This window comes from Diuraphis noxia, unplaced genomic scaffold (assembly GCF_037042655.1).
Source record: "Diuraphis noxia isolate RWA-SAM2 unplaced genomic scaffold, SU_Dnox_SAM2 contig0004, whole genome shotgun sequence".
Lineage (NCBI taxonomy): Eukaryota > Metazoa > Arthropoda > Insecta > Hemiptera > Aphididae > Diuraphis > Diuraphis noxia.
In genome coordinates, this window is record NW_028301714.1 from 43,733,460 (window position 1) to 43,750,722 (window position 17,263).

Genomic DNA, 17,263 nt, shown 5'->3' on the forward strand with positions numbered 1-17,263 from the left:
TATTTTATATAGTATCGGTATCGAGTTTTAGTTTTTACAGCAAAGGTTTGAAAACATTTCATATTTCAAATAGATTTCATTGTTTAAATATTAGCTTTAGCATGTTGTCAAAAATTCGGAAAACAATTACAAAATGTGACTGCGTGATAATCCAAGATAATTACGTATTATACGTAACCCTATTAAATATATATACCGTACATTAATTCAGTTGGTACAATTGTTATAATTTATAGGTGGCTTTATTTTGTTGTATAATAATTAATAATTTTAAAATGTTATAATTAATGTACCTATATAATTTGCAAGTCTTATTATTCAATACTTATTAGTTATTAGTTAGATTGAGAAATATAAGTTGTTCGTTAAAGTAAAAAATAATATTTATTTACTTATCGATACCTGCTGTCGAAGAGCGACAAACAAATTTTAAGCTGATTCTTAGTTGATGTCCTATAGTTAATGTTCCTTTCATGTAAACCGAATTATTTATATTCAATAATTCAGTTATATCATGTAAAAAACAAGAAGAAAAAAACAGAAAAATCTATCTCCCTGTTAAGTTAAGCCGTATAAGGTTTACGCATAAAATTAAATCCTTATCATAACGTCCTACTTTCAAAATCATATTATTCCATTAATTGCTACAAGCACATTATACATAAATTATTATTATACTATGTATTTTCGTTCAGAATAAAATAATTTTCCTTGTCCTAGGTTTAACTATTAATATATACAATCTCATATATTCATTTTAATTGTGTGCATTTAATTTGTTTATTATAATGTTTATATTCATATTATACTTATTTAATGTGAAAAATATGTAAATAGATACATCTGTGAACGAGCGGTGGCTATTTGAGTGTCGTTTTTTTCTTCCTCCACACTTTTTGGCATCGTAGTGTTTGTATGGAGAAAAAACACAACCTATAAAGTAGTTTGATTGGCAAACCCAAAAATACCATAATATAAAATTAATATTAATACAGCATATTACACGTTTACACACAAATGCGTTATTCATAGCTACTCATCGAATCTACAAAAATATCAGTTAAAAAATAACGAAACCTATTTTATGATAAAATATAGATAATATTACAATATGCATAATTATAACCAGAAAGCTTAATATATTATGATTACGACTCTGACGCATGTTGAGATGTTGTATTAGAAATACGCGTATAGATGCGGTGTTCTAAAGGGTAAGTATATGATAACACTTATAACATATAGGTACTCGTATAAGTTAATACACATATAAGTATAATATCACTAAAAAATAAACAAAATAATCAGCAAACAAATTTTAACTACGTTAATAATATAAAATATACTTTCGGATACACGCATCAGATATCTGTTAAGAAAAGACAAAATCGTTCGTTCTAATCAGTGTTAAGACCATTATTTTACGCGAACAATAACCGCCGAATGATATATTATATACAGGGTGATTCTTTTATCAAACAACACTTATATGGTGTTTGTGTGTAAATACTACCTAACATACACCTATAACACACAAGCACCACCCAAAACCACCCAACTTTGGGACCCAACTTTTTGTAAACGGATTAACGAAAAATGAAAACTTAAACGTGAAAATTCATTGAAAAAATAGCCTTTTTAGTTTATGAAATTTTAAGTATAGGTTGTCATTTGAAAATCAAAAGTTGATAATGGTTAACCTGATAAATATAAGGTTGAAAATATTTAAAAAATATATAGTTCTAGAACAAGATGGTTCTAAAATTTTGAAAAAAAAAAATTTGAAAAAAGTCAATAGTTTTTGAAATAATGAGTGTTGTTTGATAAAAGAATCACCCTGTATATATATGCAGGTGCGGGATGTATCATGACAGTGTGAGTTATGCGAATTGATCGATGTCGGATCAAACGGCGACCGCTAATAAAAACCTACTTTGACCACTTCGCTATCGGCCCCCACGTGCTAGGGGGCTAGGTAAATTGAGTCCAAGATAAGTTTGGTACATTTCGAAAGTATTAAATTGAGTCCCGGAAAAAATAAGGCAGTAAGTAATTTGAGTCCCAAGGAAAAACGATTTATATGCATTTAAAATTTAAAAATGTGCACTATAAAATGTGTATTTATGATTTTTGAACAATTCATTGACTGCATGTATATGATTTTGAAAATAGCAACATGCATTTTCAAAATCATATACATGCAGTCAATGAATGTCCACAAATCACAAATAACAATTTTATAGTGCATATTTTTAAATTTTAAATGCATATAAATAGTTTTTCCCTGGGACTCAAATTACCTACTACCTTATTTTTTCTGGGACTCAACTTACCTACTACCTATTTTTTCCCGGGACTCAATTTACCGAGTTAGGGTCATTTGGGACTCAATTTACCAACGCCGCCATGTGTCATGTATTTGTGGGCAAATGTAAACTGGGCCCGCGATTACCTTTTTTGTTGTAAACTCGGCCCGAAAATTTTAGATGATAAAATAGGAAAATTGTAAACTCGGCCCGAAAATTTCAGGTAATAAAAATGGTCGGTTGTAATCTCGGCCCGATAATATTTGCCGACAAAATATAATAAGCATGACGTATAATTTTATCTGAAAATAATAAATAACGTACCTATCTATATCTTATCGTAAACAATTTGTTGTTAACTTATTTAAACATTGAGACAAATAATTTCATTTTCGTATTGGACTTTTGAAATGACGTTTCAGTAGTGACTAGTGTTCTTACAACAGTGACGATGGCACGCATAGTTGAATCACTTGAATCCCAACGAGGAAAACCACTTTAGTTTTAGAACATTTTAAATATTCTAAGGTAACTCGTACGTTAGCTTCAGGTGAAATAAAATGGCGATGTATAAACCGCAAATGAACAGCTTTTTTACAACTTTAATGGCATTGAAACCTGATGATAATCGAGTTACCAAATTTGCTGATTATTAAGTCGATACATACATAGGAGAAGATGCTATGTTTCCACCTAATTAGTGGGCCTGTGCATCAGTTGATACGTGTTTAACAACGAATGCATGTGAATCGTTTCATGCGCATTTTAATTCAAGTTTCAATTCCACTCGCCACAATATATATTCAGAACAGAACGTTCATTAAAATCAACAGCCTAGATGCGATAACTAAAAAAAAAAGAGAACTCTTAGAAAGAACACTTACAAAATATACAAATAAGGAAATATCAGTAAGTGAATACGTTAAACACATGGCTTTTTACTTAAAAAAATAGATTTATACATTATATTTTTACACTTTTTACAATTACAAATTTACATAAATACATTTTACAGTTATATAACGATTTTCATACTATGAATAATAATACGAAAATGAAAATAATTTTTGCAGGATAATGAGAATCACCTCCTCGTGGTGTCCTCTGGGTAATGCTAAATAATTCTTAAAAATATTATAAGAAAATTATATGAAAACATTTTTATCCGGGCCGAGTTTACACCTAAATAATTTTTACCTGTAAAACACACGGGCCTAGTTTACAATAGACCTTTTAAACATTTTTTCCCTAGGGCCGCCGGGTTTACAATCACCCGTATTTGTACACCGCAAATGCAAAACATAATCTGTAAATATACAAACACTGTTCTGCGTTTATTCTTGATGGGTCCGGTATATGGTTGTGCTGGTCAGTGGCGCCGAAGTCCTAAAAATCTAGTAGGGCAAAAAATATTTCAAGAGGCCCAACATCTTAATATCGGAAAAAATGGCATACCGTTGAGAGGAAAATGGTCAATATGAAGCGGCCCTATCTTAAATTTTCAAAATATGTCGGGCCATGGCCCGACCTTAATATAGGGTTCGGCGCCATTGGTGCTGGTTGTAGGTTGGTGGCAGGCGATACATACCTACCTATACTAATATTATGCATGTACAAAATCTACAAAGAATTATAATTTATAATATGTTAAGATCTTGATGTATGTATACGTGTGTATAATACTATAATGCGATTATCGTAGTTTTCGCCGTTGTCGTCATTATTATACGCATATATACTGTTACGCACAATTTACCTGTTTCTATCTCACTCCCAACTAATATTATTATTATAATAAAACTCGGTGAGTGTTGCACATATATAATGTATATTAAAATGCAGTGCCGTCTTTACTACAATATGTTGTAGATATATAATATTCTGGCAAAAGAAGAATAAAAATTGTCAAAAGTCGATCAACGACTCATGTGCCACGTGTTAGTGAGATTAATCGATTCGAATTATGTGAAAACTCGTGTTAATATATCTATTACAGTAATTTTACATACATTATATAATATGATCGGTCCAATAATATTTCATACATTATACTTAGATACAAACGGTACAGTTGTTGTTACATACCTAACCTAACCTAACCTATATATATATATATATATATATATATATTTTAAAACAAATATAATCATAGTAATTGGATGTACCTACGCTAAAGAATAATAAAATTATTCTAATCAGTATTAACAAAAGGAATATTCGCACATATAGCTGATTGACTTAATGTAACTTACCCTTTAAAAATGTATTTGTACTTTTGACCAATAATTTGTAGATATATAAATTGGTAAATGTATGAAGAAATTTCAAATTATAAAAAATAGAATAATATATATCTTATTAGTAAAAAAAAGGTACCCATAAAATATCTATTTATAATATAAAATTTTCTGTTCGATATAATGCTTACTAATTTTTATTATATAACGTGGAAATCATCAAATTATATTATTTGGTTCAAGCTGATAAGTATAACTAAGATTGATCCAAATAGGTTGTATTTTTTTTTTGTAATAGATCCGAACTGTTATTTTCTGGCATATATCATACTGAATTACTACATTACTTCAGTGAGTTCGTATGCAGATGAGCAGAGTTCGTTGAATCGAAAACTCGTGTTAAATTTCAGTACCTACGTAAAATGTCTTCAGTTGGATAAAATAACAACTTGCCGCACGTAGCACGTTATTTAGATTCATAATATTTATATGTTGTATAATATTGGTACAACCGCAGAGTAATATAAAATATGTTGGTATTTATTATAAAATCCAAACCGCTTTAAAAAACACAGTAATATATACAGTATAATATATTTCATCTATACGTGATCAGACGAAAGTAAAAAAACGCCAGCGATCACAACGAGTGGCGACGACCAGGTGTCAACAAAATAACGTTTCAACGGTATTTTTCAAAGCAGATAGTTTGTATTTTATTATTTTTTTAAATTTTTTTAGTCACAGTCAGTTTATATGGAGGACGGCACACGTCTTTTCAATTACATCAATACACATACTATATAATATATATATACACATATTATAACGTTTTCCGAATTACACGGTGCCCATAATATAAGAATGGAAAAATATTTGAGATTTCGTTTGTCTCTCTGGTGGACGGCAAACCAAACACGACACAACGACCACGTGATGACCACGAACATATAATAATAATGACGGTAATATAATAATTATAGAGGGGAAAAATGTGTGTAGACAAAAAATAATTCGAAATTAAACAAGTATAACGGTGTAAATGAAACCGAAGAATGGTCTCGCTGCGGTCGAGAAGTGAGAAAACTAAAAAACATAATATACACGAATAACTATATAATATCTACCTATACATAATATCTATTTCGACTCAAACCGCGGCAGCGTGGTGTCACGCGATTTCCGAAAGGCGAACTCGTCATCGCGTCACCGTCTATATACCTACACAGGTACATCCCGTTTTGCCTCCGATAGGTCGTGTGTAGGTGGACACGCGGCGAAGGCGACGGCGACCGGCGTAGGTATTATTATAACGGTGAATGTCCGATGATATTTTATCCGCTCCGCTGGACGGTGGCCCGTTTGGTCGCCGCCGCTGATTCGGTTTGATTATTATTGACACACACACAAATATTTACAATTCCGTAAATTTATAAATTTAAAATTATTACTATTATAATACCGCAGTATGCATATATTAGTACCTATATGTAATATCGTTTTATTATACACACCAATGTACCAATAAATCTACGTATATACATATGTATAGTATAGTCTATCCATAAGTAATGAAACCCGTGAAAATATTATTATAAGCACTAGTCATGGCATTTTCCGCCCCAAATAGTATAGGGCTCCACAATAAAGCGTACCCTTCTGGATGAAAAACGAATTTTCTCTCTGTTTTTCAACTCCAACCTATATGTTCCTAATCTCCACTGCATGCACCGCCATGTTGTAATGTATATACGCGATATCATGACAATAAGCTTTTATTGACAATTATTATTGGTTTTAACGAAAAATTATCAAAATTAATCATAAATAGCTGGTATACATATATTGGTACACTATATAAAATTATTATATTATCATATAGCATGAATGACGTCGTCGATGTTGTTTTACTTTGGGCAATGAATTATGAGTGCGCGAGATGCGATACGTATAAACGTATATTATATGTTTACAATACTCGTGTTACAATATGTAAATATAATATAATATAGGACATAATGCGATTGTTTAAGGCTGGACAATGCATCCCCGAAACGATTCAAAACTCTAGAACGCCCACCACCGCCGTCTAAAGCTATATATATATATATATACACATAGTATTGCATTATATTAATATTATGCGCGTTCGGTTTACTTTATGATGCGTTCGCTTATCGCAGCAGACTCGCGGAAAAAAATTTAAATCGTGCCCTAAATATATCGAAAACGTACGCGGCGCGTGGGGCCTTTTTACAGCGTTACACATTAATATATTATAATATTATCATATGAATATCGCGTAGTATTTACCTGCATTTATGTATTTATGTTACGTATGATGTATATAATAATATATAGGACGTGCAGCGTTTATGCGTTATTGTTTTACGATAAGCATCTCTCACACGCGTACCTATATAATATATATAAATATATGTTTTTCGCCGCGGACGAGCATATTACCGCCTGCCGGTCGTCTATCGCCTATTGCATTATAATATTATCATACTTTATATAGGTACTACACTGCAACAATAACATAGTACTCAAAACAGGATCTATATAATATTGTAGGTATCAAACATAAATATATATACGTAATGCATCATATAATAGGTACATGACGTTTGCCGTTTTCGACAATCGAATATACATGTCTTGCATAAAGCACACATCAGTGTGTGGAAAAAATATATTTTATTTACATTTTTTTCAGTGTACCTATACTACTGTTTCGTCTGTTTCACTGTTCACCCCCGGAAATTCCTTTTCATTCAATTGCCAGAATTTTATTTCACGCAGGCACTACAAGTACAATATTGTAGTGCTGTGTGCCTATAGTATTATAGGCATTGCATAGAATTGTAAAACGTTACCCATAATATTGTTAATGTTATCAACTCGGTGAAGGACATATGAATATTATAATACTGTTATTTATGTAAAAGTGATCATGTCCAATTACCTACATATATCTATTTGCCCGCATTTATATATTATAATGATTTAAAAAAGTGAACGTTTTTGAAATGTGCGTTATTGAACTTTTTACTTAATCACACATCGTACATGCTGGTGAAACGCACTTCTGCCACGAAGGGAAGGAAAAACTAGATTCTTGAAGATAATCAAACATTTTCCCGCAATTGTAAATCATATTTTAAGCATTAAGCATTTATATTAATTTCTTAAAAGAAAAAATTAGAATAGGCGTTATAAAACGGTTTGTCTTTCGTCGGAGACGATAACCTTGATAACAACGTTGTCCAAATATTTGCAGTTTTGCTGAGGTTATTGTAAAATAATAATAGGTACTAACGGATGAAACTTTGTGCACAAGTCCTAAAAGAAGCTTGAATTTCTTAGCTGTAGACTCGCCTGTAGTTACATACATAATATTTTACAGGATAGATTATTGGATTATGAAACGTGTGTAAATTCAGAATGAACATTTTAATGTATATTTCTAAGATATTTTACATATAGTAAAATGTATCAAATTTATCATAAATTATTTAGTTTATCGAGGTATAATTTCAATGGTTATAATAACATAATACTTTTTAAATTTTCATGAAAAATAATAGCACAGTGCCTCAGAGTTTATGAGACGCAACCAAACATGCAACAGTGAATGGAGAAGGTAGAAAATTGCATTATTTTTATTATTTATTTTTTAACTTCTCTTGCCTATAATATATTATGCCGTGTAGGTTGTAGAGGAAGGGGGATCATACAGATAGCTTAAAGATTATTCTTGTGGTTAATAACTGATATGATCGTTACTAGGTAATGTATGTGTCTTGTGTCTATGTGTGGATACTGGGTAGTAATAGATAGGAGTTGCTATACCTTATATAATTTAATATTTCATGTATAATTTATCACATATATATATATATATATTTAATAATAAATATTATTATCGGCAGTAATCATAATACTTTCATGTAAAATAAAATTTAAAAATGAAAATCGTGAAAAGTGGTGGTGTAGGACAGTGTTGGCCAACCTCAAATAGTTGGGAGGAAGGCGAAGGCGAAAGCAAAGAAGAGAAGAATCATAATATTATCATGATTTATTTGCTAGTTATAAATTTATAAACACGAAAACCAGGGAAACCTACTACGAGTTTTTAAACAGGTAATATTTAAGCCATGATCATAATATATTTGTATCAATCGTGGATTAAATAGAAAAATAATGGATTTTTTTTTAATATGCCAGTTTTAATTATACTTTATACCTAATTATCAATATGACATCTATTTTAACTCTCTTATGAATAATTACAGTTACATATTTTATTAATTTATGTATGTTGTATTATTAATTATTATATGTTCCTAATTTTTAAACATTACGGCAGTTACTGCCGAATTTCCATACTCAAATTGTATTTCTAAAAAATGGTGTATATTTTAAGAGGTCAACTTGCATGATATGTAGGTCTGGTATAGTGGCATTAGACCATTACATATAGTATAATATTACCCCGATTTAAGATAAGAGTTTGAGATAAAATTGTTGAGTATTTGGTAGTGAATTTAATAATCACATTGGTACAAGTGATACTACATAATATGAGCAAGTTTGAAGTGAAAGCACATGATGTATTGATGTGGTAAACTCAGATAAAAATTAGTCAAAAAAGCCATCATAATAAATTCATAAAAAGTCAACGTGATCAAGGATATCGTATGTCGACGGAGAGCGCATCGCCGTTGGATAAACGTATTTACGCGTAGGCGCGATTTACAAGACGTTTATAGGTTTGAAAAAGAAATAATACAAATATCCGGACAGCTTAAAAAACAGGACGGGATCATTTTCCACAGACGCATCCTTCGTCACCGCCTGTCTCTCCACTTAAACTATGCACGGTTGTCTGTTTCTATGACGTTTCCTTCTCTTCGTGCGGTCGACAACGTATTTTACGATCAGAAAATTATAGGGCACACTCGCATGCAGTTAGGCATTATACATAATAATATATATAATAAATATTATATTATATTAGCTCATCGGACAGGTCGACTCTTATTAAATACGATTTGTGTGTGTATGAGTGTATGTACCTTATGCGTGTATTCTTACTCTTTCGTTTTATTTTCTCTACGAAGCATTATTATTATGTTTTACATCGTTCCGAAGTTTTGTTATTTATTTCCAGGTGTCGGTTACGCGTTCTTGAATTTCTATAGTATATGCCTCACCAATATCAATCGCATTTATATGTTATACATTATTTATGGCGCCGATGCCGATAACGGGTAAATGACTTTTGAGAATACGACTAAAAGACCTTGAAAAACTCAATATCATACCAATTTGACTGTACGCATATACATATTATGGCATAGACGGTATATACACAGTCTTTATGTATATAGTCTGTGGTACTAATACATACTTGAACATAATATTTTGTTTATATAGGTTCAAACAAATTCAATGCTGCTGTCACATTATTTAATAATATGTAATATTATTTATCTGATCATAAGTTTAGGGTATAGACGTATGGTGTACCTATATATAATTAACATAATATACACGTCACATAAAATGGTTTTAATATTTTGCATCAAACAATTTTTTTGATTTTCGTTTAAATAATAACAGAAACAAAAATACGTATGTAAAATTTTTAAAACCTACTGAATTACACACAAGTAAAAAAAAAAGAAAAACTTAAGACTGAACAATGTTGAAGTTATAATGATATAAATACAATAAAATCATTGACCATTGAATCTATTATTTTATGTACTTGCAGATTTTAATTTGGCTTATAAATGAAAATAAGTTGAGCCGTATTTTTATGTATTTAAAAAAAAAACATGTCATAGTTTAATAATATATGGTAATACGCATTGTAGTTAGATCTGACTTCTGATAATCTGATATATTCACAAAATCCACGAAATCCTATTTATTCGTATTGAATAATTAACTGCTATTTATTAGCTTTAACGATAGTAAATTCTGCGAATTCAGATATTAGTACCTATATGTATAGCTTTGGCGTTTTTCAGGATTTTTTGCGACCATATTTTGTATATTAATGTTATAGGCGTTATAGCATCATGGGATTACGCACGGAATAAATTTAGTTCCAGTTTATACCATAGCTAAATTGATTACAGTGTTTATTACATATATATTATATTAATTAACATATTCTCAGTTGGAGAGCCAAATTATTTAAATATTCGTCTATGAACTAGTTATAAGAAATAGTAAACCAAAACCAATTTTATGATAAATACAACTGAAGTCGGGGACACGAAATGTGGTATGTAACCAACATGATCCTAACAGTAAAATCGTCAAATGTGTTCACAAATTTCTAAAACCATTGTCATTTTAAAAATACTTTCATATAATTCAATAAAAACCAAAACAAAAAATCGTAACCTATGTAAGCAATTGAAATTAATACCATCTTATAATTTTAAAGGTTTATTTTCGACATTAAAATATACGAAAGTTCTTAGATAAGTTTTTATTTGTACAATTATGTCAAGTTCTATTACTAGTATTAAAGTATCCATTATTGACTATTGTTTGGTTATTGAAATCTATACAAAATACATAAAGATAAAAAATATAACATAGGTACTTGGTACTTAACATAGTTACATAAAATAAATTATATGAAAAATTCATGATTTACGATTACGTTTATAGTTTTATAGCAACCGGTCAAATGAAATTGAATATTAAAAGCATATTTTATTATTTAAAATATTTATATAGCTACTTATTATTTTGTACACGTACAATTATAAAAATGTAATTGAACAATACCAAGAATTTAGGTACTTTAACTTAGAAAATATTTTATTTTCTATTGATAAGGTTTAAAATAAGCCATTGTTACCTATTTAAGAAGTGTACATTACAATACTGGATCTTTAGTGTTTTTTCTGTTCATGAACTAGTTGGAGAAACTCAAGCAATAAACACTTCTACAGTTCTACCTACATTTTTTTAAAACCTCCATAGGTAAGTGAAATATTTTGAAAAATGTATCAAATATTTAAATATTTAATATTGGTTAGCTTATTATGAATCGTATGTTATTTATTTTATATAAGTAATTAATTAATTACCAATCGAATTTTATTTAAAGATTTTTTTTAAACAAAAATTGAATTTTGATTTAACTATTATGAACGATATGCTACCATAATATAGTTAAATTAAAATTGTCCACAGCAAAGTATTGCATGCATTACTTAAACGAACAAATTTAATTTTTAAATTGATACTATTTTTGTTTATAGAAATGAATACTATCCGTTTATTTACATTTATATTGACCGTCACAACGTTGACGTCAGGATATGTCATAAAACGTTTAAAAGACAATGATTTCACATCAGTAACTAAACTATCAACAGAAGCCCCGAGCGTTGCAAAAGTACCGGTTTCTACAGTCACTTATTATTTATGTTATGCATACACTAAATATATTGGTCCCTGCTCTTGTGATACTTATAGTACAATTATTGTAAAAGGCTTTACAGCTGATGATCTCGAAGACGTCTCTACTAAATCCACAAACACCACAAGCATCACAAATGAGCCTCAAACTACAACTATACTGGATTTCACAGCTGATAATTTTGAAGACGTCTCTACTAAATCTATAACCACTACAAGCATCACAAACGAGCTTCAAACTACAACTGTACAGGATTTTACAGCTGATCATTTTGAAGACGTCTCTACTAAATCTACAACCACCACAAGCATCACAAATGAGCCTCAAACTATAACTGTATCGGATTTTACGGCTGATGATTTTGAAGACGTCTCTGCTAAATCTATGATGATCCCAAGCATTACAAACGAGCCTCGAACTACAACTGTACAGGATTTTACAGCTGATAATTTTGAAGACGTCTCTACTAAATCCAAAACTACCACAAGCATCACAAATGAGCCTCAAACTACAACTGTACAGGATTTTACAGCTGATAATTTTGAAGACGTCTCTATTAAATCCAAAACTACCACAAGCATTACAAATGAGCCTCAAACTACAACTGTACTGGATTTCACAGCTGATAATTTTGAAGACGTCTCTATTAAATCCAAAACTACCACAAGCATCACAAGTGAGCCTCAAACTACAACTGTACAGGATTTTACAGCTGATCATTTTGAAGACGTCTCTACTAAATCTACGACAATCCCAAGCATTACAAATGAGCCTCAAACTACAACTGTACTGGATTTCACAGCTGATAATTTTGAAGACGTCTCTATTAAATCCAAAACTACCACAAGCATCACAAGTGAGCCTCAAACTACAACTGTACTCGATTTCACAGCTGATAATAATTCTCAAACTACAACTGTACCGGAATTTACGGCTGATGATTTTGAAGACGTCTCTGCTAAATCTATGACGATCCCAAGCATCACAAATGAGCCTCAAATAACATCTATGTCTGGTTCTACAATTGATGATTTGGACGAAAGTTGCGAAAGTGGCGAATGTGACGAATGTGACGAAAGTGACAAATCTTGTGAGTATGACGATTTCTGGGATTTATACTTATGGATTGCTCTTGATAAATAGGCAGGTATTACTGTTAGTGTGATTGGTGTTAAATATACGAATTGTACTGCGAAGTGCACGAAAAGAATCAATTAGATATGAATATTTTAATTGGTTGTTATTGTTTTAAGAATAAATTTTATAATTGTATTGGATAAAACTTACAATTAATATAACCCATATTTAGTATTTGCTATTTGTATATATCCACATATTGGTAACGTATACTTTATATTTTTCTTTAATTGTGGTATAGGTAGCCGTAGTTATTAATTAGTCATGTGAATTAAATCTTTTGTTATATACAACATCAGACAGGAAAATTACTAAATAAAAAAATCAATATTAATAATAATAATATTGGGTATTATTTGTAATACTGTTTTTATCTAACCGAAAAAAATGTATACCATACCTCATATCAGTACGATGTAATAATTAATAATAATCAATAAAATTATTAATCTCTTTGAATATGTTGTAATAACTAATAATAAATAATTTTCATGAATTCCTTAGAATAAGTAGCATGTGTTTTATAATAATATAATATGTTTGGAATAAGAAATTAATAAATATTTTATTCAAGAGGATAATAAAAAAAAAAATATTTCTTAAAAAATTGCTTAGTTATTTTATTACGTCGACTTGTACATCCTAAAAAAAAGGCATTACCTATACCTTTCTAATTCGTAGCATATACGGACGAGAAAAGAACGATGATCTAAAGGAGCATTCACTATAAATTGTATGCCACATAAATATTTATATTGATATTTTTCAAATCTTTTACTTGTGCTTACTATTCAATTATAATTTAGAGAATTGTGTAATATGCATATGCATGTAACATATACCTAATAATAAATAAAATAATCACTTAAACTTTTAATTTATTTTATTTTTAAATATAATTTATTTACTCGAACCTAATAATTATTATACAGCAGAGAGACAGAGAGAGTTCTTAGGTTTTTATTTTTAACTCATCTTCTGTGGCTGTCAAATCATAAATCGATGAAAACAATATGGTTCAGGTATAAGAAAACACGTATGTACTTACATATAGCAGACACAACTAGACTAGTCATACAATTCATATAATATATCATACTTTACACTAAAATTATGTTATTTATTTTGTTATATTTTTTGTTTAATTTACAAAAGTGATAATATTTGTACTACATTATGATTATCATTCAGCTCAAGTTTAATTTTATAAACATAATCAACCTGAACGAATCAGACAACAATAATTGTTGGTGCCTAAAACCCTACTAAACCACGCAAATCCCCTCATTAATCATTATACACGCCTATGAATCCGTTAGCCAATTGAAGTGTGTGTGTTAAAATGTTATTATTATTTCAAATATTATGATAAGCAATAAAAAAATATTTATGTATAATATAGTAAATTTATTTTAAATATTACATTAATATTCGATGGAAAATCATTCGAGCTGCAACGGCTTGACCCGCTATTTCAGAAATGTCGCAAGAGGCGCCTCGATTGTCTCGACTCGTTTGTCCGGGAGTCCTCGGACGATTTGCGTGTGTAAAAATTAAATGCAGATATCACGGAGCGGAGAAAGAAGGGTGGACTTCACGCTTGTTATGACGAAGAAACCGTTTGCGTAATATTATAAATAATAATATTAAACGCTACCATCATGATATTATAATATATTGCCAATCTGATGGCCGCAGTCGTCATATTATGAGCGTAATGCAGGCGTTATATTATATTGAATGTATGTCTGTCTCTTATAGTGTTATAGTATTGAAATATATGTGCACACACACTAAATAAATTCACGTGGCACTGTTACATAATTATTGTAATTCATGATAGGTACATTAAAATCATTAATTTTTTTAAATTCATAATCGAAAAACGCCAAAACCGATGAACGTTTTATGGCAGTATATATACTTTAATACTGAATCGTGTGAATAAAGTTATTTTTTTATGACCCTCTACATTTGATGTTTACTTTGGTATTTTTTATGAGGAGGCACTTACCGGAAGATCGATTATGTGCCGCAAAGAGTTTTTGGCCGCTCCCTTCCTCTGCACGCAAAACGCTACGAAGTCTTCGTCCAACACAGATTTTTCGCGAATCAACCTGCAAACAAACAAATAATACTTAACAATCGAAATTTGTATAACCTATATATATCTATAACTATAAGTATTGTTGTCTACTACATGTATAGACATATTAATTTTTAAATACATATACACTTATATAAGTACCTATTTAACTAAGTGTAAGCTGTCAACCCATATAATCTAGAACCCTCTAGAATCTAAAATATCTATGCTTATACCAAATAATGTGCCAAAATGTCTAGACTTTACAAATTCATCCTTTACTCTCAAAACCCATTTTTTGACCATTAAGTTAACACACTCATATTTACGATTAACTATAAAACTGCAGGTATCAAATGATGGCGATATAATTGTGTGAATTTGCTACTTTGCTGATGTCCCTTTTCACTCATTAAACCCATTCTCCCAAAAGAATGGGATATTTCCTAATGATAATACTGCACTGTCTGCACTGCGTGAAATTTATTCTAATGAAGTTAAGAAAGTTAGTATACAAAGTATAATGTTTTGTGTGTTACAAACGACCTTTTTTACGGATTTGAGATATTAAATCTGCATATCTTCGCAAAATTTGCTTCAATATGTTTGTAATAACGTGAAAAATGGGACGAAAAAAGCCCATGTGTAGCCATTACTTTTTTATTTTTTATTTTTTATTTTACAATTTGAAATACTCAATCTATACAGCATAGCACAATAAGTATATATAATATTATAATAGTAGCATGAATTCTTTTAAATTAAGAAGTCACCAATTGGTGAAACTCGGCTGGAAATTAACGCTGTCTAGAGTCTAGAAATTGGTTATGGCCATTACTTTAAAAAAAAAATGAATTCCATATTTTTTTTTAATAAATTTAAAATGGTTGTATCCAGTTGTTGTCCAAGTATTTTTGTTACCTAGTATGTTTTTAAATTAATAATTGGCAATTTTGAAATTTGGTGTACACAATAAAAATAAACAAAGGTCGAAAGCCTCAATAATAGCTTTAGTGATTAATTAGTTAACAATTAATAAGTAATAACAGCATAGAAAAATTTATCATTAATAGTTTGTTTGATTGGTATTAATTATTTACTTTGTATTAATAATATACGAGTATAGTCTTAACAAATTATAACTATAAATACATTTTTAAATAATTAAATCTATTCTATTAGTATTTATGTATTTGACTTTTATCATAATAATAATAATAATAATAATAATAATAATAATAAAGGATTAGTACAAGTTCGCATTATATACTAATATTTAACAGATGTAGCAAAATAAAAATGTAAGTTGTAACAATTTACATTCAAATTTTAAAATGTTTACAATCCATGCTACCTGCATATTTACTAATTTTCACTTTAAAAATATCGTTGTTTGTACTTACTCTTTGGCGTGTGGGTGTACGTCTTGATAATCATTGTAATGGTCCCAGAAATGTGAACTAAACAAACTACCTAAAAACAAACCGTTAATATTTCAGTTAGTGATAACTTAACAACAAGCAATTAATGAATTTATACATTATTATTAAAAGTTATTGGAAATGTTTTGATTTTATGGATAATATCTGATATTATACATAATGTATAAAGTGTATATCTACGATATGTTTGATACAGTCGATACACTATCAATACCCAGTGTTAGTCAACAACGTTAATAATTAACTTAATAATTATACATCATTTATTGAATTTGTCAATACTAAACAATTACGATAAATGTGTTATTGTTATAAAAATAAATAATAATTACGAAAAATATTATAATTCTTCACGATTAAAATTGCAATCATCATAAATTTTTTTTTTTATTTAGCTTTACGTTTATTAATTATATTATAAACGTATAAGATACATTTTATTTCATTAATTACACTATACTATTATATATTTATATTTATGTTATTGACAAATATCAAAACATTTAATGAATGTAAATTTATTCAAATTTATGAGTTTTTAACTCAAAATATAATCCTTTTAAAATTTAATCGTTTAGTATTTTTTCATCGATATAATT

The 17,263-nt window shown here is 29.4% G+C and overlaps 2 protein-coding genes across 3 annotated transcripts in view; one reads left to right on the forward strand and one right to left on the reverse strand.

Annotated features, from left to right (window-relative positions):
* LOC107168172 (rho GTPase-activating protein 20-like) overlaps positions 1–17,263 on the reverse strand; it is a 213,063-nt gene that overhangs the window by 132,382 nt on the left and 63,418 nt on the right. For both annotated transcript variants that reach the window (XM_089225673.1, XM_089225674.1), the window contains 2 exons: positions 16,626–16,695; positions 15,151–15,253 (listed from right to left, as the gene is read on the reverse strand). In XM_089225673.1, the coding sequence (XP_089081799.1) occupies positions 15,151–15,253; positions 16,626–16,695 (173 nt within the window). The remainder of the gene's footprint in view (positions 1–15,150; positions 15,254–16,625; positions 16,696–17,263) is intronic.
* On the forward strand, positions 11,487–13,297 carry LOC107172252 (uncharacterized). Its single transcript, XM_015522540.2, has 2 exons — positions 11,487–11,557; positions 11,839–13,297. Exon 2 carries the CDS (start codon positions 11,841–11,843, stop codon positions 13,140–13,142), a length of 1,302 nt encoding a protein of 433 aa, XP_015378026.2. The 5' UTR covers positions 11,487–11,557; positions 11,839–11,840; the 3' UTR covers positions 13,143–13,297.